Here is a 25,764-nt window from a genome sequence, read left to right as displayed (position 1 = left end):
AAATACAAGTCTTATTTGGAAGATTTAAAAGCATATTAAAAGTTTACCAATGAAAGTATAATTTTCTTTGTAGTTGAGGCCTTATGTCTTTAGTTACAGCAGAAAGGGTTTTATAATCACAAACCTTCTCCCTCTCCTAATATCATTCTTGTACTCTTCTCAAATCAATTTCTAACTGGAGATATATACATTTATGGATGCATATACACACACCTAGACAGATATGCACATATGTACACACACACACACACACACACACACACACACACACACTGGTTACAAAGAAATTCTACTACTAACTCTGGGTAAGTGCATGAAAAAAAAATTATCTTTTCTAAGTTTGCTAATGATACCATTAATATGATACAATGTATATTTTTAGAATGCAAATAAATACTACTTAAATCTAGTTTTGGGTCAAGATAAAATTACTAGATAACAGACAACATCTGAAGGCTGAATTTTCAGTCTTCTCTTTTCTTTAAAAACCTTCTTTGGATATAAAAGAGAAATGAAAAGAGGTTTACAAGATAAACACTTTCATCACATGTTCAGCCTCTTTTGATTCAAGAAGTACCATTAGTTCCAAGGTCACAATGAAGAGGAAAAATTAAGAATCAACTTGATTTAGGGTACCTCTAGCTTTTTGAGTCGTGCTTGCTCCTCTTTGGCCAACTCCTCCTCAGTCTTCATCCTGTTCGAGGGTTGTGCCTTCATTTCAAACCCAAGCTCCCGGACCATCATGTCATATGCATCAGGCTAAGGGAAAACAAGCTTTTTTAGTTAGAAGTGCTTTATATTAAGAGATCTCTGCCATCGGATGTCTGGCCACAGTTAGAAATAACTGGGACCAGGTCTGGAACTAGCCAAGCCACATCTAACTCTCTTCTGCCAAAAGAAAAACTCATAATAATACTTAAGGATTAACGAAATCAATGAGAAAGGCCTTGAAAGACTAGAAATTCCTTTCAATACATGTAGATTTAGCAAAAATATAGTTCACTCAAAAAATAAAAACATTTGTATAACAAATCAGTAAAAAAAGAATTTTTCTAGGACTAGGAGGGATCTTTTGTACTGTTATATATCTAATGTATGGAAAACTTGTTAAAAATGTCAGGAATGATAGGACTGGCTCAAAACATCTCACTTGCTGAGAAAAAATTATGAAGAACTGCGTGAAATCAAAACCTGGTCAAATAAATAAGAGCTGTTTTCTAAGAGTGTTTTAAATGAGACTGAAAAAAAGTATTTAGGAATCAACTGGATAAAAAAATAAAATAAATGTATTTGAGAAAGAATTTTTTTGTCTTGTAGAAAAAACTACTATTAGAAAAAAAAATATGTTAAACGGAAACTTCTCCTAGGTTATTTTGGGACATGATAAAATACACCTATATGAGAGGTCTGTAAGCATTAAAATAATTTAGATTCTCCTCACAGTGGCAAGATATCAATAATTTAACTTTTACAAATGGACAATTTAGAACCCAGTTCAAAGAATTAAAGTCAAAAGTAACTACATCCAAATGCCCTGGTGTCTTCCCCATCTTGTTTCCTTTCCCATACTTTCAGTATTCTTTCTCACCTTAGTGTCTTTGCTTCTGCCATGGCATGAAATGGCTTCCTCTCCCTGTCCCCACCTCTACCTACTGAAATCCCATAATTCTTCAAGGCCTGATTCAAATGTCGCCTTCTCTAAGAATCCTTTCCTGTTCCCTCAAACTAGGAATTCACGTTTCATCCTCAGTTCTTACATGGCTCTTTGTAGATTTCCTACATTCTTATATTCCATTGTGTACTAGCAGAGGTTGGTTGTGCATGTTTTTGCATCCCTTGTGAAACTTTATGTAACCTGAAGGCAAGGACCACGTCTTACTTTCTTACTTTGTACCTGGGTGGTTGCTAATACGTGGAGGTGGAATAAATGATGACTGAATAAAAGAAAAAGGGCCAGTACATAAAAACTCTCCCCTGGTTAAAATAAGTACAAGACATTCAGTATAGTGTTTATTTAATTAAATGATTTGGCTCCTACCTTAGGTTTCTCTTCTTTATCCTTTTTTTCCCATTTGGGGGTTTTGTGAGATAGGAGAGACTGGATTTCTTTCCAATCACTGTCCAATTTCTCAGTGAGTTCAAGGGCATTTTCTCGTTGAATCTGCCTCTCACGCTAGGATTAAAAAAAAAAATCACCTTACATCACATTAGTTTTCACTTCAGACTAACTATTCTTATTTTTAGCAAAGAAAGATGCTGCCACATAGTCCAAAACCAACATGGGACAATAAAAACAGAAACATTTATGAAAGGTAAAAACATAAAAAAAAAAAAAAAAAAACACTTACTACTTATGATTAGTTAACACAATTAGCTAAAATGCTACACCCCTGCTTATGAAAATGATATGCTTCTATTAAAGTCTCTTTAAACACCCCTTCTTCCTCTATCATCAAGTTTCCCATCTCTTTCCCCAGCCTTCATATTCCGTCAGATACCCCAATCTTTAGTAATAGGACCTGGCTTCAAATCCCTAGATTTGTATGACCTTACCCAAGTCATTCTGATCTCCCTGGGACTTAATTCTCATCTGTAAAATGAAGGGAATATGATTTCCTAACATACTAACTGATCTTTTCTACTGATAAACAGAAAGCTCTGCTTGTACCTAATTCTTGCATGCATTATATTCTATTTTGTATCACAGAGTTGCTAATATCCCTATTTTATCTCCCTTTTAAGACAAAGTTTCTGGAAATCAATGTATTAAATGAAATCATGACAGAGAAAAAAATTTTAAATTTTAAGTAGAATCTAAATTAAATTAAAATATTAAAAATAATATATTTTATGCAGGTGTCTAATCATTGAAATTATTAATATGTACTAGATAAGAGTTAACATTATCTTTAATCAAATAGATCTGGAATCAATTTGTGAATTTCTTCCAATGATGCACACTACATGTCCATCTCCAAGATCTTTATAAATGTTCTTTTAAAACTTTAGTACAGGATGTTCACCCAACATGCTGGAAGCTTTCCTTACTTTCTCCTGACTTTCTGAGAGCACCACCATGATACTATGTTTTTTTTTTTTTTTAAATTTATTGCTTTTTTTAAATTATAGTTTTTTATTTACAAAACATATACATGGGTAATTTTTTAACATTGACCCTTGCAAAACCTTCTGTTTGAAATTTTCCCCTCCTTCCCCACTCCCTACCCTAGATGGCAGGTAGTCCAATACATGCTAAATATGTTAAAGTATATGTTAAATCCAATATATGTATACATATTTATACAGTTATCTTGCTACACAAGAAAAAACAGATCTAAAAAGAAAAAACACATGAGAAGGAAAACAAAAATGCAAGCAAACAATAATAGAGAGAGTGAGAATGCTAGGTTGTGATCCATTCAGTTCCCAAAGTCTTCTCTCTGGGTGTACATGGCTTCCTTCATCACTAAACAATTGGCACTGGTTTGAATCATCTCATTGTTAAAGAGAGCCACGTCTGTCAGAACTGATCATTGTAGAGTCTTGTTGTTGCCATGTATAATGATCTCCTGGTCCTGCTCATTTCACTCAGCATCAATTCATCTAAGTTTCTTCAGGCCTCTCTGAAATCATCCTGTTGGTCATTTCTCACAGAACAATAATATTCCATAACATTCATATACCACAACTTATTCAGCCATTCTCCAACTGATGGGCATTCATTCAATTTCCAGTTTCTGGTCACTACAAAGAGGGCTGCCACAAACATTCTTGTACATACGGGTCCTTTTCCCTCCTTTAAGATCTCTTTGAGATATAAGCCCAGTAGTAACAGTGCTGGCTCAAAGGGTATGTGCAGTTTGATAACTTTTTGAGCATAGTTCCAAATCACTCTCTAGAATAGTTGGATCCATTCACAGTTCCACCAACAATGTATTCGTGTCCCAGTTTTCCTACATCTCCTCCAACAATTGTCATTATCTTTTCCTGTCATTTTTGCTAATCCGAGAGGTGTGTAGGAGTATCTCAGAATTGTCTTAATTTGCATTTCTCTGATCAATAGTGATTTGGATCAATAGTTATTTTCACGATGGACTTTTTACCCATACTTATCAGTATCATAATATACAATGTCACCTTTTCATATGACTAGAAATAGTTTCAGTTTCTTCATCTGAAAATTGTTCATATCCTTTGACTACTTATCAATTGGAGAATGGCTTGATTTCTTATAAATTTGAATCAATTCTCTATAAAATTTGGAAATGAGGCCTTTATCAGAACCTTTGACTGTAAAAATGTTTTCCCATTTTATTATTTCCCTTCCAATTCTGTCCGCATTAGTTTTGTTTGTACAAAAACTTTTTAACTTAATATAATCAAAATTATCTATTTTGTGATCAATAATGATCTCTAGTTCTTCTTTGGTCACAAATTCCTTCCTCCTCCACAGATCTGAGAGATAAACTATCCTATGTTCTTCTAATTTATTTATAATCTTATTCTTTATGTTTAGATCATGAACCCATTTTGACATTAACTTAGCATACAGTGTTTAGTGTGGGTCAATGCCTAGTTTCTGCCAACTAGTTTCCAATATTCCCAGCAGTTTTTGTCAAATAGTGAATTGTTATCCCAAAAGCTAGCGTCTCTAGATTGCTATAGTTATTATTTTGAACAGGACACTATGATGTAGGATGCTGGCATCCACCTCTTCACTGACTTTTGGGTGATACTCATTTTTAGTTCTTTAAAGGGAATACTATTCCAAATATCAGTATGGAAAAGATGGGCCTTAGCTTTCATTTCATAATTTGCAATTTTCCCCATAACAATTAAAGCTTGTTTGTTATCTTCTTTCTGTTCAATTCTGGGGGTAATTTTTCTAACCAAATATATACTGAAATAAGAACAAGGGATTCTTCAATCACGTGTATATGAATAAAGCTTCTGTGTAGATGGGCAGGCAGAACTGTTTTGAGTAATTAAAGATTTCTTCTAGAAAGCTCAGCTTTGTCCTGGGGCTTGATGTAATCAGCACAATGTCATGTGTGAACACAAGTATTTGAAGAACCTCAATATTTATGAGGACTCTCTTCTCAAGTGGGACTCTATGCAGGATTTCCTCCTTCATAGTGACAAATATTTTTGGTAAATATGCATTTTCCTTTTTATTACTCATCTAATATCCACAATCAGAGGGATCATAGAATAGTATTATTTGTTTTAACATATTATAAGAAATCCTGAATGATCTTAAGATATGGATGAGAAACACCTTCGCCATTAAAAAAAAAAAAAAAAAGCTTGTAGCATTTTGTTCTAATTTAATTTAAATCTTTTTTATTGTCAGCAATATATACAATAGGATCTTAATATCCTTTATATTTTCTGTAACATATAATCCTCAACAACATGTGGCTAGGTTACCATTATTTTCATAATGAACTTTTTACCCATACTTATCAGCATCATAATACACAACAAGCAAATATCCCGTGAAAGAATGTTTCTTGTTGCTCCTGGATGTATGACAAAAACTCACTCAGCCAATTTCTTTCTTTTCCTGTCCAAGGAGAATTCATGAACCATTCTTTCAATTAACTGCAAATTCCTTCTTCTCTCTGATTTTTCTTATAATAAGCATGTCAAGACTGGAAATATGTCCATTTGTTGGTTACTGGTAAAGGATCTTATATTTAGAATACAAAAAGACAAACTGAAATGTATTAATGATCTAAAATCTGTATATAATTCTTACTACTCTTTGACTCTGTTTCCACTTGTCTGCCATCATTTTTGAAGAAGTAGAAGGGAGGAAAAGAGAAGCTGTATATAACAGATCATAGTTCATTTTCTTTTGTTTTACCACTCTCATTTGTGGCTCATAAAAATGCTGTGAGGTAGATCATACAACTATTATTCTGTTTTATAGGATGGGAAACTGAACCTTACAGACATGAAACAAAGAAAGCTGATTTATCACCGGGTGGCCAGCCTACTGGTCACACTACATCTCTGCAATTAGCTTAGTAAGTCTGATGGAAAAAAAACTTGTCTGTTATCAGGGGCACATTCAAAGCTTTCCCAATATGGCAGAACTTGCCAGAGCTTTTCCTCCCCCTTTACCTCCACCCTGCCACTGGCATTGTCTTTGAGAATTCAGGATCATTTCTATATCACAGTGAGGAAGTGAGGTAGGACTTTATTTCTTCTACAAAATATCTATATTTAAAAGGAATTATATTAAACCACATTTTTAAAAGTTTTAAACATAGTCAAAATGAAATAAAATCATACACACACACACACACACACACACACACACACAAGTGTGTATGTGTGGCATTTAATTTCATTATTAATATTGTTCCTTGCTAAGAACACAAACCTACCTTCTCTTGTTTTGATTTTGCAATGAGTTCTTCAATCAGTTCTTTACGTGACTTTGGTTTCTCTTCCTCCTCTCCTGGTTCAGAGGTTTTCTTGCGAAGGAGCCCGCCCCCTCCTCCAAAATGGGAAGCAGTTAACTCAGCTGCAGAAAAAATGGTGAGAACTAAGATGAACCACACACAGATTCACTATTTGGGAGTGTACAATTACAGTATTTTGCCAACATTTCTTTCAAGAGAAGTCATAAGAAGAACTGAGTAATTCTACATTCAAGCAAAAATTTCACAAAAATCATCTTGAACACAACATATATATGTATATAGGCACTAATCAAATATTACAATGGAGCCTTCAGTCAAATCCAATTATTAAAATTTAACCCTACCATTAGAATCCTCAATTACAAGAATTATTTTCCCTCCAAAATCAACTTTTGGGGAGAAAGAAGCAAAACGCAAAGAAATGAAATGAAATCAGGGACTTGTTTCAAAAAAGGAAGGCTAAGTGAGATAGAAGAAAAAGAAATTAACTTCCAATTGTATTCTAGGATTACATTTAGTTCAATGTCATATATCTTCTTGCTCTACACCTAGAAAATGATTATGTTCTATATTCAGGGATAATTATCCACATAGGAGTTCATCTGAAGATTCTTTTAAAATGTTCCTTTAGTACAATTTAGCTATGATTTGATTTATACATGATTTCTCAAAAAACATTCATTACATAAATTAAAATGTATAGACACACAAATCATGTACACATACAAATTGTATTTAAGGTATTTTTAAAAATTAGGATGTTGTAGTTGAAGAGATGAAAGGATCCCACTGGGCACTGAAAGGTATGGAACAGATCAGAATTTCCTCTTGCTCTCTGCTCAGATTTCTCAGGATTTTCCATTTCCCCTTCAAGCTTTCTGTCAAAACTCCCCTTCTTTCCCATCTCCCTGGTTTTATGCTGATAATGTGTGGAAAGGACCACCAGATGCCAACAATTCAGCCCATTTCTCCTTCCCAACAGTGATGGGTCTGGATTGATACTGGCTCAGGGCAACTGGGGTCATTCATGGCACTTCAAAGAACTGGGGGTCCTCAACTATAATCCATGCAATAAAATGGTGGATCATAGGGTCTTAACATCTGCCCTGCTGCTGTGCCAGACTATGAAGTCTTAGCATCTACTGTTCAGCTCAATCTTAAAGGCCATAAAGCTTTTCCACTAGCCTTGCAATTGAGCCTTCCTGGGAATGTTTTCTCACTCCATTAAATATTAGTTCCTAGAGAACAAGAATTGTTTTGCTTTTCTGGTTGTATGTCCAGCATTTAGCACAAAGTAAGCACTTAAATGCTCTTTGTTCATAGACAAAAATGAGTTTCTCTATTTTTACCAATGGCGGATTTTATAAAATCTTTTAGTTAAGACTCATTACTGTGAAGCACTTGAAAGATAGAGTTTTAAAAATAAATTCCTGTTAGCTGGGAGCTAGATTTCAAATAACAAGCTATTTTGGGTACTTCATAAGTTTTTATTTTATACTTAGTAAATGACTTTTTAAAAAAGCATTTTAATCACAAAGCACTTTTATTAACACTCTTCATCAGTGTCTCATGAAGAAGCTATGCAGATGACCACATAAATACTGTTCCTATTTTATAGGAAGGGAAACCAAGTCTGTAAGAGGTGAAGTAATCTGTTCAAGGTCACACAGCTAGTAAATGTAGAGTTAACATTTGGCTTTAATTCTTATTGGTAGGTGTTCCCTACACTCAGAGTTAATCTGTAACTCATTTTAATCTGTACTTCTAGGTGCCATATAGGAATTCATTAAATGGCTATTAACTTTTTTCTTAATAAAAACACCTTGTCAAATACTCTTGAAATAAACAAGATATAATGATTCTGAGAGGTTTCTAGATTTTTCCATGTTGGTAGGATTAAAAAATTTAGAACTGGAAGGGTTCTTTGAAATTATTTTGTTTAACCTCTTCTTTTTTACTGATGAGTAAACTGAGACTCAGAGAGAGGAATTGATTTTCTTAGGTCACAAAAGGAGTAAGAAGCTGCCTTAAAGGCACTAACTGGTTAAGGGTTGTTTAGAGTAGTCTAAAATCGAGAGAGAGAGAGTGTGTGTGTGTGTGTGTGTCTGTGTGTTGGGGAGGCGGGAGGAAGTGGGAGGTTTCAAGGTTCCTATAAAACATAGGAATGCTCTAGTCTGTAGTTTTGTTGGCAGATGCTAGGATGGTTTAATTCTGGCCGGAGGGCATTTGGAAATTATTCAACCCTTCAAGACACCAGATGGGGAAAATTAGGCAAGGTCAAACATTCCAAAACACTAAACTGACAAAACATAGATGAACACATATGATACAAGTTGTATGTTGCCAAAACTTCTAATTCTACAAAGGGCAACAAATAATCCACCAAAAAAATTATTTAATTCTGGTAATTTCAGATGTCTCCAAAATTCTATAATTGATATAAAAACTTATGCCTGTCATTTCTACTTCCACTTGTTTTCCTCTCCCCCCTTTATCAACCAAATTGTTTTTTTAATTGAGAAATAAGACTATGGAAAGATTCTATTTCTAAACTTTACCATTTTTTACTCATACATATTCCAAAATGTCGATTTAAATCATTCAGGTTAATGTCAGAAATCATAAGGCTTAAATGTCAGAAAAATGTAAGACCAATTGTTTTGTGTGTAATTTCAACTACAGGAAATCCTGGAGAAGGTGAATCTATTACTAAAAAAGTTAAAACAGGGCTTATCTGTCAAAGATCATTACAAGAAACATTCATTTATTTTTATTCCTATTAGTCTAGTGGGGAAGGAAAAGGGGGATGGTGCACTCTTCAGCACCATCATATGCGCCAAATCATATGGGCCAAATGGAGGACAAAAGTAATGTATTTATTATTGAACAACTACAAAATGATCTGAAACAATGTAAAGTTGAAAAAGAGAAATGAAAAATAAGATGATCATTTCTCTTTAAAAATCATCCAGCATCTGGCAGAATAATTTCACAACAAAGAGTCATGCTTTTTACCTCCCAGAGTTCTTATACAGAACAGCTGGTTTTAAACTACGTGTTACTTCAATTCCTAAAGCTTTTCCCCCCTCCCCAACAGCTTATATCAAAGAGCACTTACATGCCTTATATTTCTTGGATTTCCATATGCTTAAGGAAAAAAAAAAAAAAGACAAAGCCCCACCCAAATCATATCTTTTAGTTTTGCATTGTTTTGTTCTTAAGATTTTACAAAAATTGCCAAACTTTGACTTGAAATCGATGAAAATTAAAATCCAATTCTTAATTACATTACTGTTAATTTCACAATCAGAGGTCTGAGGATGTAGAAAAACTTGATTTCTAATTTCTTTTTACAAAGGAAGGCAAACCATTAAATTTCTTAGGTTTCATCCCTTTGAAATCAAAACAAAACAGAGATTGACATCATTTCTCAAAGAAATTTACTTTTAAGTTTGTTAGTAAATAAAAGTATTCAAAGAATAAACACATGTTGTAATTGCTATTACTTGAAAGGAACAGCTATTTTGCAGGGAACAGGTAGTCCCTCATATTGATATAGACCATACACTTTCACCCCATTAGTAGACAGTCTTCATTAGTTGTTATGACTAAAAAATGTATTGCTTGGTGGCATTACACCATTCATTAGCTTTCTGAAGTCACATAGTCCAGTTCTCAGAAAATAGAAACAATATAAATCAAAAGGCCTATTCTTTAAGCTTTCTATGGAATCTTCTATGACAAGGTCAGCATATTATGGCCTAATGGCCAAATCCATCCCATTGCCTGTTTCTGTATGGCTTACAAGATAATGGTTTTTATAATTTTATTTGAAAATATAAAAACCATTCTGAGCTCACAGACCATACAAAACAAGTGGCAGGGTTAGATCTGACTCTCAGGCCATAGTATGCCAATCCTGGGTATATGAGAACCCTGAAGCACGTCTATACAGCAGCAGAGAAATTTCAGTGGAGAATGAAACTGCTACATATTATTATAGTTATGATGATGATGATGATGATGATGGTGTGATTTACAGCAAAATCACAAAATATATGCTAGAAGAATAACATATGTATTTTCCATTTTTTCTTCTCAAGTATAGCACTTACTAATTTTATCTTCTTCAGGATAGCCAAGCATTACTGTCTGGTAAAATCTGCTTGGATACTGAATCAGTTTGTCAGCTCTTCCTTCAAACTTTGTTTTATTTACAAATTGGTAATCTATATCTATGGGTAATTTATATCTGTGCCTTTATTATCCAAATCACTAATAAAAATGTTAACAGCACTAGGTCAAGCAGAGAAAGTAGCAAAAAAATGTCCCAGTTCTGGTGCCAGGTCTGGCATTGATCTGGTCAAGTTAATCTTAACTCTGGGGACCATCACTTTTTCATCTATAAAATGAGTGAAACTAAGTGACTTTATTTATTCATCAGTATTTTTTTTTTTTTTAACAGATTTTGATTTACTTTTAGGAAAAAAAGACAACTACAGTTCATTTTAATATGAAGAAAACTTAGAAAAAGGTGATATTTCTACTATTCTTACCAGATAACATTCCTCTTTCTTCAGTATCACTGTCACTATCAACAATGTCATTAAATTTTTCAATATCTGCCAAAGACTGGCCATAATGCGTTAATTCTTCATCTTCATTGAGATTATAAATGCTTTTCTTTTCATTGTTACGCTGCAAGAACAGAAACTGGCATTAATTAGTTCTCTAATATTTTTCACAATAGTTTATGGTAGTCTGCCAAAATTTTTTCTACTAAACAACAAATAGTTTTACTTTTCATTATTACATGTTTGGATTTTTTTCTTTTATTTCTTTCTTTTTTTTTTCTTAAGCAAATTTTATTCTGTTCTGTGTCCTCTTTCCAACCAGTAGATGAGTTTATTTCTAGTCAGTAAGTAATTGTACAGAAATGTACATTTCCCAGAGGAATTTTAATTTTAATGAACAATTAAATAACCAATACATGAAATAGTTCTAGGCATGCCACCATAGACCAGTTTTAGTAAACAACACTAAAGGTAGCAGGGGATCCAAAACAGCCAGTAGGCAGAGATGGCTTTTGTTTTCCATTGGACATCGATCCATTCAATTAATATTTACGAAGCTTCTTTAAGGGTTCTAGCAAAGAAGGAGGTGTCAAGTATGAGGTAGCCAGTGCCAAGGATAATTTCCCAGTCCAGGGATAATCAAATGCTTATATAGCAAGCACATTTAATGAACAATGAGAGGGGAAAAAAGAAGGGGGTTGACTGCCTTTACTAGTTATATAATGTGGCAGCTTAGAAGTAAAAAACCAAAACAAAAAAATAAATCCTTAAACTCCAAATCCAACTTTCCCCTGCAATACTTATGTTCCATACCTGGCGTTCTAGAGCAAATCTCTTCATCATCTTTTCCTCTGGACTTATTTTAGTGTTGTATTCCCCAAAGCGTTTATCTGTAAATACATTAGATTTGTCCCTTTCTTTGTACTCTTTTAGTAGGGTTTGTGTACGCTGAAAAACAAAACATAAGAAAATTTGAAAACAATTTTCTGAAACCAAAGGGTCAGTCAAAACAATGAGTTCTGCAAGGTACAATGTGATTCTTAGAATTTAAGTTTTCTTTAGTAGTTGTTCCCTACTGTTTGACATTCTTATCAATCACTCAGATAAAGATACAATTAAGATTCTCATCAAATTTGCCAATGAAGAAATGAAGAATTTATTACTCCCCTGTAACCCCCAGCTCTGTAAGATTTAGTCTGGTATTACACTGATTAAGTAGATTAATTTAGGTAGAATTATCATTTTACTATATTGGCTCAGCCTACCCATGAGCAATTAATATTTTTCCTGTTATTTAGATCTGACTATGTGAAAATGTGTAATTCATATAATAAGAATGCAAACAAGGTTTCTTCTCCTAATAATAGATGATTATTTGTTCAGTGTATTATAGACAAATATATAATTTCATTTGATCTACAGAACAACTCCTTAAAGTAATGTTACTTTTCTCATTATATAGATGAAGCAGCATAGGATTTGAGAAATTAAATGACCTGTGTAGTGACAGAGCTAGTAAATTGAGCAATACTATTTTGGAACTGAAACCCAGGTTTTCTAACTCCCAAATCCAATGACTCTTTTAGTCCCTCAATGTCAACATGTTTTTTTAAATGGGGAAAACTGTACAACTAGTATTCCCACTGTTAAATAAGAAAAATCAGCAAATCAACTAGTTTTGTCAGTGAGATGCTCAGTGCTAAAGGAAGGAAGGGGTGAGACGTAAGGTATGTAAGCCAAATATACTGGACTGCTTTTTCAGCTGTGGCAGCTAAAACTAGTAATGTGTTTACATTAGACTTGCTTTATTTGGAAAAAATGGAATAAGTTTAGATTTCTTCAATGATAAAGGGAGAGAAAATTTACCGTATTGGTACAAAGAAAGGCAGCCCTCAAATATGGTCTGTTACAACTAAAAAGAGATTTCTTTTGACAAGAAAAAACAATAGAAAAATAATACTGATCATAGTTTATCCTTGGATTTTATATGTGCCTAGGAACAGACAGATTAATAAAACAAGATACTTGCTGTTTAGGGGGGAATGTCTAGGGAGGATAGGGTGGAAGGGAGCGAGAAAAATTTAGAACACAAAGTTTTGCAAGGATGAATGTTGAAAATTATCTTTGCGTGTATTTTTAAAATAAAGTTATTATTAAAAAATAATCTTCAAATAATAAAAAAGTTAAACATATTTCTATATTAGACATGTTGTGAAAGAAACAGAACAAAAGGTAAAAACCAAGAAGGAAAAAAAAATTAGCATGTTTCGTTTTGTATCCAGACTTCATAGTTCTTTCTGTTGCTATGGATAGCACTTTCCATCATGAATCTTTTGGAATTGTCTTAGATCACTGCCATGGGAAGAAGAGCTAAGTCTATCACAAATGATCATTGTATAATGTTGCTGTACAATTATACAAGGTTCTCCTGATTCTACTTACTTCACTCAACATCACTTCATGTAAGTTTTTTGGAAATCCAGCTGCTCATTATTTCTTATAGCACAACTGTATTCCACTATATTTACATATCACAACTTGTTTAGTCACTTCCCAATTAATGAATATTCCCTCAATTTCTATTTCTTTACAACCACAAAAAGAGCTGCTATAAATATTTTTGTACATAGGTCCCTTTCCCTTTTTAATGAACTCTTTGAGATACAGATCTAACAGCTGTACTGCTATATGAATTGGCACCATGTCACTATCCTTTGGGTACAGTCCCAAATTATTTTCTAGAATGGTTGAATCAGTTCACAATACCACCAACAATGCATGAGTATCCCAATTTTCTCACATCTTCTTCAACATTTATAATTTTTCTTTCCAGTCACATTAGCCAGTCTGATAGGTGTAAGATGTAAATACTTCTGAGTTATTTTTAATTTGCATTTCTCTAATATGAATCCAGATCATTTTTCCATATGATTATTTTAGATTTTAGATTATTTTAATTTCTTCATCTGAAAACTGTCTTTACATATTTTGAATTGATCAATTGGAGAATAACTTAAAATTTAAACTTGATATAAGGAAAAGTATCTTAACATTAAAACTATCCAAAAGGAAATGAGTTGCATTAGGTTACTGCTATAGCTTCTTACTCATTGGAAATCTTCAATAATAGGTTTGAGTGTTTGCTGGGTATGCTGTAGAATGGGATATTTTATGGCTTCTTTCCTCATCTGTTATAAAACAGAGGATGGTGGACATGATGGCCTTTAACAAGACTTCTGACTCTAAATATATGATCCTAAGTAGTAATATTATTCTCTAAGATCAAAACAGCATTTTCCAACAAATCTTTTTCGCTCCAAAATGTTTGTCTTCAAAACCTCACAAAGGTATAAAAAAGGTCACAGGATTATGAAGAATATACCAATATAATTTGTGTTCTGGCAAGCCCAATTATGTGGGTCCAACCTTTCGAAGTTTGGAAAGACTCGTAAGAGACTTTTGACCTGCAAAGATTGAGGGACTCTACACTGAAAAAATAATAGATCCTCAAAATTAAAATAATATTCGATTATATCTACAATTATATCTATGACACTGATTATTATAGTGTTAAAATTATGTTACTTTACAAATATTATCATGTTTGTTCCTCACAATAGTCCTGAGAGATAGATATTATTCTTAACCTTATTTTTATATTTGAACAAAAACAGAGACAAATAGAAAGGTGACTTCCCATGGGACACACAGTATCTGGGATGGATTTAAACTCAGGTTTTCCTGACTCTAGGCCCAGAAGTGGTTCCATTACTTAGGGGTTAGTTTGTAGAAAAAATACAGAGAAAAATCAGTTAAAAACATGACTTTACAAATGATAACATAGAATGTGTAATCTATTATCTTAGGTACAGATAACTCTTAAATTAATTCAATAACAACCTAAAGATGAATACGATACACAGTATTTAGAGAACCTTTTCCTTGCAATCATATTTACTTTCCTTATTTCACTCTAAAAGGTATGTCTGAAGGTGGGAATGGATAATTATTTGAACAGGTAGGGCTTGGACCCACTATCTTCGCATCCTTTATTAATCCTTGAGGTGTCACTGCCATTTAGTAAAGAGCAGTGGCTCACCCACAGTTACAAAGTAATCAGTGACAAAGTTAGAGGATCTAACGTGTGAACAGTCAATATCCAAAATTATTCAAACATTACATCCTCTAACAGTTCCCTCTTCCTTTTCTTCAGTTTCTCTTATTCTTGAAAAATAGTTTGCAGCAAAATTATCAAACTACAAATACCCTTTGATCCAGCAGTGTTATTACTGGGCTTATATCCCAAAAAGATGTTAAAGAAGGGAAAGGGACTTGTATATGCCAAAATGTATGTGGCAGCCCTTTTTGAAGTAGCTAGAAATTGGAAATTGAATGGATGCTCATCTATTGAAGAACGGCTGAATAAGCTGTGGTATATGAATGTTATGGATTATTGTTCCGTAAGAAAAGACCAGCAGGATGATTTCAGGGAGGACTGGAAATGAACTGAGGCTGAGTGAAATGAGCAGAACCAGGAGATCATTATATACTTCAACAACAATACTATATGATGATCAATTCTGATGGCTGTAGCTCTCTTCAACAATGAGATGAACCAAATCAGTTCCATTTGTTCAATAATGAAGAGAACCAGCTATACCCAGAGAAAGAACTATGGGAAATGAGTATGAACCACAACATAGCATTTCTACTCCCTCTGTTTTTGTCTGCCTGCATTTTTGATTTCCTTCTCAGGTTATTTTTACCTTATTTCTAAGTCTGATTTTTCTTATGCAGCAAAATAGCTGAATGGATATGTATATATTTATATATATATATATATATATATATTATATATATATATTATTTAACATATACTTTAACATATTTAACATGTATTGGTCTACCTGCCATCTAGGAGAGGGGATGTGGGGAAGAAAGGGAAAAATTGGAACAGAAGGTTTTGCAAGGGTCAATGCTGAAAAATTACCCATGCATATATCTTGTAAATAAAAAGCCACAATCAAAAAAAATAAATGAAGAAATAAAAAAAAAAAAAAAAGTGGTTTGCAGCATTAAGACTACATGTGAATTTGTGAAAACAATCCAGATATTTCTCCCTCCACTTGAATTTTCAGATTACAAACTCTCTTTGGCCCCAAAGAAAGACCAAATAAATTCTTCACACCAGTTCCCTTCTGTAGTGCTGTTGAACTTCCCCACAGAGGTTCTTATAGGGGAGACACACACACACACACACACACGCACACGCAACACAAGAATAAGAAAGAAGAAAACAGATAAAGAAAGATGGTTTGTAAAAGGGTAGAGAAGTATTAACTAGGTTCTTGTTTTCTCTACTACTCTATACCAGATGATGGCAGAAAGTAAGCGGCTCCTTTAATTTAGCATTTTGCTGTCCTGGCAAGAACAAAGCACATTCTACTTAGAAAAGGCTATGGTGCCAGCAGTGGTTGATATTTCAAAGCAGAAGCAACAAATCCATCCAGGGAGGAATTATGTGAGAAAAACATTTTTCTTGATTTCTTCCCAAAATGTATACATATATGAAAATGGTATTTTGGCAACAATACTTTAATAAAACCAGATGATCCACTTTCTTCACCATCCAGTAAGGATGAAAATAATTCAATAAATATTTCTGCAATAAAGTTTAGTATTTTCAGTAGAGCTTTAGAAGTCAGTCAATACCTTTGTAAAAGGTAACAATTAAAAGGATAACTTCTCAGAAGACAAGCTTTCAAAACAACAGTTCTGCACTGGTTTTCTGCCTGGCCTGATAGCAATGAGTGAGTGGCTTGGCCAACATTTCTTCCACATTTTCGGTTTCTCCTCCATGATCTTTTTTTATAAACTACTGTTGTAAATATTCAGGTCTTAAATAACAGTAGAAGCTTGAGAGGGAATAAAGGAGAATAAAATTGAAAGTTTACTACACAGTAAACATTTAAAGCTCAATTTGATAAATGACATAGGATTAGGCTAATAGTCTTAATTGGTTCATATACTTGGACATGGCTTGGGAAAGTTAAACAACGGATTTATAATTGTGGCATGGCTATGTTTGGGATGATCAAACAGGGGAGAAAAGAAAGAGAAGAGTAATCCTTGTGAACAAATGGTTGGAAATATTAAACAGCAAGCCTAATCGTCATAAAGGTGAGCACAATTTCAAATAGTTATTTTTTCAAACATTCTCTTTCTCACAAAAATACAGCTTAAAGTTTTGATGGGATTAATAAATTCAAATGATGAACCTACCCAGTAACATTTAGAATAGAATTCTAGAATAGGCACTATAACTGTTTATGGGAAATATGCATTATGTTAATTTACATATTCTTGAGTCACATAAGATTCTTCTTGGAGATATTCACAATACAAAAGCAATGCCACAACATCAGGTCCTCTTCACTATACATTTATATGATTATATATAAAGGGAGTCTAATCAGCTTATATACTTTCTACTGACCTCTCAAGTACAGGTACAGAATTTGGACAAGGAAGAGCTTTGAGAGCTCACCTAGCTCAACCCTCTCATTTCACAGATGAGGGAGCAGCAGGCACAGATTTTCACAAGGTCAGTAAGGTGATGGCTTGTTTTCTCCTCTACAAATACAACATGAATAACTTAGTACCAATGACCCTTAGCACCTAAGACTTTCAATTCTGAGAATGTTCAAGAGCCTCCAATTGTGGCTCATGGGTCTAGCATATCTGAAAAGCAGCAATAATATAGCAGATTCCCTTTCTTCCTGAAACAGAGTCTTGAACATTGATGATACTAGACAACTGACTCGATATTAAAGTAGAATATGATGTGACGAGAACACAGAGCTGAGCTGATGGGACCAAATACTAGACAAAGTTTATAGAAATGAAACACATCAACAGGCTGAGGGCTGCTTGGACCCGTTCATAAAAGGGCAACGCCTGAATCTACAAGGGAGTCAGTCCCCTCAGAGAGCCCAAAGTTGGTATCAGCTCAACAAAGGAGAGCCAGCCTAGCAGACACATGCAGAGAAGTGGTTCAATCACTTTCCAGTCCCATCCAGCTCTGTGTGACTCCATTTGAAGTTGTCTTGGCAGAGACAATGGAGGGATTGGCCATTTTCTTCTCCAGCTTATCTGACAAACAAGGACACTGAGACAGACAAATTTAATTGATTTGTCCAAGGTTACACAGCTAGAAAGTGGCTGAGGCCAGATCTGAATGCAGGGATATGAATACTTCCTGACTCCAGGCCCAGGGCTCTGCCCACCACCCAGCTGCCCATGGTGGATAGAGGAGCTCTGAGTCCTAAAGATCAGAGTCCAAGTTCTGCCTCTCATACATACTGGCTATGTGACTTGGCCCAAATCTCTCCACTTCTGGGTGACCCAGGCAACTCTCGAAGATCATAATTTGGAGAAAAAGTTCTGAGCCTCCCTCACCAAGCTCCCTGTATCAATAAAATCTCACTAGTCTTTCTGCTATGACCTCTTCCCTGCACCCTTTGCCAGACAAGCAAAATGACATAATATGCTATGAAAAAGTCAGTCAAAATTTTTAAATGGGATAGACTCCCAAGTATTCTTTCATTTGCCATATTTAAATTCAATTTTATTTTCAGCACCAAATTCCTTTTCCTCTGATCTTCTCCTGCCCAATGGGAAGGCAAGAAAAATAAAACTCATTACAAAAATGTACAGCCATGCAAAACAAAATTTCCCATCAGTTATGTCCCCAACACATATACACAAAGCAAGAAATAAATCTACATTCTGAGTCCATCAATTTTCTATGTGGAGGTAGATAATGTGTTTTAGTATCAGTCCTTTGAATTATGGTTGGTGATCATACTAATCAGTTACTAAGTCTTTCAAAGCTGATTATCTTTACAATATTGTTTTTACTGTAAAGTTTTTCTAAAAACTACTTCTTCATTGAAATACAAATAACATTAACTGGTTCAACCATTTTCCAACTGATAAGCACTTTCTTAAAGTTTCCTATTTTGCTAAAACAACAACAAAAACATGATTATAGCTGATTTCAGAAAGGCCTGGAGAGACTTACATGAACTGATGCTAAGTGAAGTGAGCAGAACCTGGAGAACATGGTACACAAAAGCAACAAGATTATGTGATGATTAACTGTAATAGACTTGGCTCTTTTTAAAAATGAGGTGATTCAGGGCAATTCCAACAGATTTGGGATGGAAAGAGCCATCTGCATCCAGGCAGAGGACCATGGGGCTTGAATGTGAATCACAACAGTATTTTCACTTTTATTGTTGTTTGCTTCTTTTTGTTTTTCCTTCCTCATTTTCCCCTTTTAATCTGATTTTTCTTATGCAGCATGATAAACATGAAAATGTTTAGAAGAATTGCACATGTTAAGCTTGTATTGGATTACTTGCTATCTAGGGGAAAGGGAAGTTAAGGAAGAAGGAAGGAAAATTTGGAACACAAGGTTTTGCAAGGGTGAGTCAAAAACTATCTTTGCCTGTATTTTGAAAAATAGCTATTATTATTTTCTTAAAATGACTATAAACGTTTTTGTACAAATAAGTCCTTTCCTCCTTTCTTTCATCTCTTTAGGTGTATGTGATATAAATATTACTGACTCAAAGGCTAAGGATAATTTAGAGATTTATTAGGCATAGTTTCAAATTGCTTTTCAGAATGGCTACATCAGTTTTCAGCTCCATCAATGGCACATTAATGTGCCTGCTCTTCCAAAGCTCTTCTAAAAATTGCCATTTCCCTTTTCATCATCTTCATCAATCTGATGCGTGTGAGGTTGAATCTCAGAGCTTATTTCTATTCTTCCCATTTCTTGTTAATGATTTGGAACATTTTTAAATGTTTTTTGATAACCTACATTTCTTTTTGACTACTGCTTATTTATATCCTTTAACCTTTTATTTACTACAGAATGTTTTTGTCCTAATACAGTTGAATCAATTCCTTTTTTATCTTGAGCATCAGACTTTATTGGAGAAATCTGCTGCAAATATTTTTTCCTTTTTCCTCTCTCCCTTTTAATTTAAATTGTTTTGATTTTACTTGTGTATCTTTCTAATTTCCTATAATTGAAACTGTCCATTTTCCTGTCAGATTCTTGGTCAAATCTACTTCCTTTTATCCACAGTTATGGAATCTATCTCCCTCCTTGCTCTGTTAATTTTATATAGAAGTCATAAATCTACTTGAGGCTTATTGTGTTATAGAGCAGAAATGAGATTTAAATTAAATTTAATTTAAATCTCATTTCTACTTTGTCTAGTTTTCCTAATAATTTTTAATTAAAGTTTAATTAAAATACTGAATCTTTAGTCTTTCAGTTTATCAAATACAAGGCTATTATGTTCTACTACTTCTAGATGTGTATAACTGATCTGTTTCATTAATATTTTTTTAAAAATAATTTTGATCAGTATCAAATTTTGCTGATTACTGCATTGTAGTATAATGAGATTTGATATTGCTATGCCCGTTCCTTCTTTTTTCATTATTTATCTTATAAATTTAAAGACAAATATAACTTTATTTTTGCAGATAAGTTTTATCATTTTTTTCCAGATCACTTTTAAAGTATTACTTTGATACATTTGGTTGTTATCTCAGTGAATTAACAAACCAATCTGGACAATACTGTCTTTTCAATATATTGACATGGCTCAAAGTAAGAATAGTGAATTATCTGTATGTTTTTTATAAAAAAGGCTTTTTCAGTTGTAATCACACAGTATTATCGCTTGGTATGATTTATGTGGATTTATTTTAACTTTGGTTATTTTAAGTTATTGTTTCAATTGATTTTAGCTGAATTTCAAGAGTCTCTAAGTAGACCACCAAGCCATCTGCAAAAATCACTAATTTTATTTCTTTTTGCCTCTCCTGACTTCTTCAATTTCCTTTTCTTGTTGCTAGAGTTAGCATTTCTGGTACTACACAAAATAACAATGATGATTTTAAGTTATAATTTAGCTTTTGGTTGGCTTTGTCTAGGTCAGAAAGAAGAACATTGAGGATCCTAACTATTATTATAGTTTTGCTATGTGCTTCCTCATGTATTTTAATCAACTTTTCTTTTAAGTGTTTATATGTTATGACATTTAGTACACACATATAAAGTACTGACAAAATTTCATTATCAATGAATATATTCTCCTGTTGAGTTTACCATACTTCTACCCTAAACTATTTCAGTGTGTACCTTTTTCTTTCTTAATATAAAAAGTGAAACAAAATTGCTTCCCAGGCCTGTTGTCTCCCTCTATCACCCTTGAAGACACTTAAAGCACTCTTGTTTCTTCTTTCTAAATTATTAGAATGCAAGCAGGTGATCAAAATTTAGCCCTTTCAATTTGTTCAAATGTATTATCTTTCTAGGTTTCTTTTGGTTTCTATATTTATACAAAGTTTTTCTTAAGCTCTAGAATGTTCATCAAGAATGTTTCAAAGTTCTTGATTCCATCAAAATCTACTTTTCTCGCTGTAACATTATACTTGACTTTTGCAGGCTGGATTATTTTAGGTTTTGAATTTTTATTGTATTCTTCTGCTTAGAGTATTTCAAAGTTTCCTTACCTCTACAATGTAATTTTATTGATCATTGGAAGTTGAATGGCTGTTTACAGACCTGAAGTTTGAATTATGGCTAAGATTTTTTCTTGGAAATTTTCATTTTTGAGCTTCTTTGAGAAGGTGACTAGTAAGTTCTATTTTCATTTTGCCTTCTGATCCTAACAGATATGAGCAATTTCATTTATGGTCAGGGTTTTTCTGGTAGGAGTGAAAATGTTGAGGGAATCTAATAATGATTCTTAGATTCTCTCTCCTTGACTTGTTTTTCAGATCAGTTTTTTTTTGTTGTTGTTGTTGTTATTGTTTTTATAGTAGATATTTCTCTCTTGAAGTCATTGATTTCTATTTGGTCTCTTCTCATTTTCAGGGAGTTTTCTCACGGGTTAGTTTTTACTACATTCTGTCCTAACCCAGGAATTGACAGATATGGCTGTACAAAATGTTTTTAAAAACTTTTTTAAAAATGTTTTTAAAACATTAAAAACATTTTAATGTCACATAAATACTGGCAGCTGGATGAATTTGGTCTGTAGATCAGTTTGCTAATCTGCTCCTTCTCAATGAGTGATTCTCTTTACAATTCTTTTTTCTAAAGCTCTCATTTCAAGTTAAGTCAGCATGTATTTACTAAGTGCTTGTCACTTTCCTAAGTACTATTTCATTTATATATTTTTTAACTTCTTGTTTTTCAAAGACAATTTTTATTGAGATGCTTTTCAAAGTTGTGGAAAAAAATTTTTGTTCCTCTAGATTGACAACTTGTGAATCTTTTGATCTATAGTTATTTCTTTATTGTAGCCAGTAAATTTGTTTACTCTTCTCTCTCTATTTTGAAGCATACTCACAGTACCCCAGTCTCCTGACCCTAGACAAAGAGTACTATGGGCTATCAATGTCCTTATAGTATCTCTAGTTTAAGCTAGCAGGCTTCTGTCTTGTTTTATGTCTACTTAAGTCAGATTTTTTGGCAAGGCCTTTTTCCCAGTGTTTTTTAGGTTTCTGTTTGTCTTTTTATGCATTCCTGGTAGGGATGAAGTCACTGTAGTTTCTGTTTAGATTTCCTAATTATTATTTAGTCAGATGCTATTATTGGATATTTGCTGGAAAACAAGTATAAGAGTCTCTCCTGACACTATTCATTCAGCCATTTTAACTGGATATTTTCTAATAATTTCCTTAAGGGACTTTATTAGTACTTTTAAGTTCTTTACCCATGCCATCTCTGTCCCTGAGAGAAATTTAAAGAGAAAGAGTACAAACAATGCTAATAATTCTTATTACATTTGAATTCCTTGGAGTCTGGGACTATACTTTTCATCTTTGTACTTTTCAATGTTACCATATCAATTAAATCTTTAAAGCCCTTCACCACTTTGCCCCAATCTATCTTTGTTTTTCTTCATCAAAACATTTCTTTTCAATGAACAAATATGTTTTCTTTCCCTCCTACTTTCTCCAATCCATAGAAAAAGAAAACAAACAAAAACCCATGTAACAAATATGCACAGTCAAGCGAAACAAAAGTCCCACTGACTGTGTCCAAAAAACGATGTGTCTAGTTCTGTGCTGACTTCATGACCTCAGCCAGGAAGAGAGGCAGGATTTATCATGAGTCCTCCAGAATCTTGGAGTTCTTAGAGATTTCAAGGTGAAATGGCAAAAAGTGTTCTCCTGGTTCAGCTCTGTTCATTTGGTATGAGTTTATATGTGTTCCCAGATTTCTCTGAAACCATTCTTATCATCATTTCTTAAAGCACAAGAGTATTCTATCACATCCATATTCCATAATTTATTCAACAATTTATTTCCCAAATGATGGAAGCCCCCTCACTTCCCAGGGATTTTTGCTACCACAGACAGACAAATATTCTATACATATGGATCCTTTTCTTTTTTCAACTTTTTTGAAGGTACTGACCCTAACAGTGGTTTTGCCGGATCAAAAGGAATGAAGTTTAACAACTTATTGATCAGAGTTCCAAACTGCTTTCCAAAATGCCTAGACCAGGCCCCAACTTCACTGTAGCCTAGTGAACATTACTACCCACCTTCCAGACTTACAATAGTTTAATTGGCCTTCTTTCTGTTTTTTACCTATGATATTCCATCTCCTCTTCATACCTTTGTGTCCTCCATGCCTTGAATACACTCCTTTCTTTTCTTGGCTTCACAAAGCCCTTCTTTCCCTTTAAGAAGTAGCTTATTATACCAATAGGCAAACTAGTAAAAATTAATGGTTATCATACAAAAAGCCATGAAGCAGATGGGTATCAGTGTAGCCATTGCTGCTGACAACCTGTACTTGCTTGCTTAAATGCAAGGCATATATTATAATTTTTCTATAAGACAAATGACATCTTTGTTCTATTGATAAGTGAGTAGGAAGAATCACTAGTATACTGTTATCTCATTACAGGGAACATATATTTTATTTTTCCCTTGCAAGGCAATTGGGATTAAATGACTTGCCCAGGGTCACACAGTGTCTGAGGCTACATTTGAACTCAGGGGTTCCTAACTTCCAGGCCAGTGCTCTATCCACTGCACCACCTAGCAGTCCTGATGGACCACGTATTTTAGCTTAGAATATCAGCTATATTCAAGAGATGTTGTCGTTCCTTCTTATGATGAACAAGAATTGGTTTTAAGTGAGGCACAGTTATATAGTCAATAACCTCATTCAGAGGCAAAACAAAAATCAGGATGACTGGTAACTGGCAAGGGCCTGGAATGTAGTAGATGACCTTGGCATTTTTGATTTGTTTTGGTAAAAACAGGCTGAGGGCAGTCCCTGGATATGACTGAGCAGAACTTATGTAAATAAACATTCTACCATTCTAAAGAAAAAAAAAAAAAAAGAAGCACCTTAAACACTATCTTCTGCAGGAAGTTTTTCTTTATTGCAACTACTTAGTATACTCCCTTCCAAACACCCTTGTAATTAACTACTTTGTATATGTTTGTATTTATTTATACTGTATGTATTTACTTTGTCTCCCTCATTAGAATGTAAGCTCCTATGAAGGTGGATTATTTGATTTTTTTTTTCATATATCCAACAGTCTGGTAGATATTACGTGTATAATGAATGCTTATTGATTGTTGACTCAATGGAATTGAATTCTTGTAAGAAAAGCCAAGCTAACTTTTAATGTCTCTGTGACACAGAGTAGTCTGTAAAATCAAGAGTGTCTGAGCTGAAAGTTTGATAAAATAAAATTAAGACAAGAGACTAATTTCAAAGCCAGAGTAGTAGAAGGCAGTGAGGCCCTTTTTGGTACTAATGGAGAGGCCACATTTAGAAAGGAAAACTTAGATAATGGCTAAGATTTTTCTTCTATGAATCTTTCATTCCAAATTGAATATAACATGTAATGCTTTGGAATTTAGTTTATAGTCTTTGATTTCATCAAATTACCAGTGAAGTTAACCAATTCAGTTTTAAAAGGCTCAATACCACAAGCTGGCTGATAGGATCTGTTTGATTAGTCATTATTCTTTGGTTTATTCTAGTCAAATCTTTTTATCTCCCATAACAGATAAAAAATACATTTTAAAATGTTCTTCATTTTCTCTTCTCCTGTCCCATTCAACTAATTCCATGAAGGACCTAATTTCTAATAAAATTTAATTGATTCCTTAGCTTGCATTATTTTGTTTTATATTCCATAACTGCAACAACACATTGTCCTAGAGTTCAATCTGGCCAGTACATGTTTACTTTGTGCTTATAAGCAAATATCCAATATTCTTATATTGGATGTGGAACAGGTTAGTGAAATGTGTTATTAACTATTTAGTCTTAAAGAAGCACCTAGAAAGCAAAATTTAGTTTCTATTTAATTCTGAGCCCTCTGAAAATACAAAAAAAAAAAAAAAAAAGGTGATTTATGTAACTGGTCTTCGCAAACTATTATGAAGTTCTCAAACCATCTGGTCTTTATTAAAAATCTTATTTGCTGTTGGCATTCCAAAGGCAAAGAAAGTTCTAACTGCTACAGTCCAGGTTACAAATAAAAGCAATCCCAGTTATACTTTAAACCTCTCCAAAACTGAAGAGAAAAACCACTCAATCTTTCTTGAACTTTTTTGCTCCCTGCACTTGGAAAAAAAACCAGCCCATTCTTTGATAATCTGTATTCTATTAAATAGACTTT

The 25,764-nt window shown here is 33.6% G+C and overlaps 1 protein-coding gene across 1 annotated transcript in view; it reads right to left on the bottom strand.

Moving 5' to 3' along the window:
- NOP14 (NOP14 nucleolar protein) overlaps positions 1 to 25,764 on the bottom strand; it is a 54,230-nt gene that overhangs the window by 22,245 nt on the left and 6,221 nt on the right. Inside the window, exons 2-6 of the mRNA XM_003773429.4 lie at positions 11,822 to 11,956; positions 10,991 to 11,132; positions 6,396 to 6,535; positions 2,039 to 2,173; positions 637 to 759 (exon numbers count right to left, since the gene is read on the bottom strand). Coding sequence (XP_003773477.1) covers positions 637 to 759; positions 2,039 to 2,173; positions 6,396 to 6,535; positions 10,991 to 11,132; positions 11,822 to 11,956 — 675 coding nt within the window. The remainder of the gene's footprint in view (positions 1 to 636; positions 760 to 2,038; positions 2,174 to 6,395; positions 6,536 to 10,990; positions 11,133 to 11,821; positions 11,957 to 25,764) is intronic.

This window comes from Sarcophilus harrisii, chromosome 6 (genome assembly GCF_902635505.1).
Source record: "Sarcophilus harrisii chromosome 6, mSarHar1.11, whole genome shotgun sequence".
Classification (NCBI taxonomy): Eukaryota; Metazoa; Chordata; class Mammalia; order Dasyuromorphia; family Dasyuridae; genus Sarcophilus; species Sarcophilus harrisii.
The sequence above is the reverse complement of the archived record's forward strand: the minus strand, read 5'-3'. Positions and strand labels throughout refer to the sequence as shown.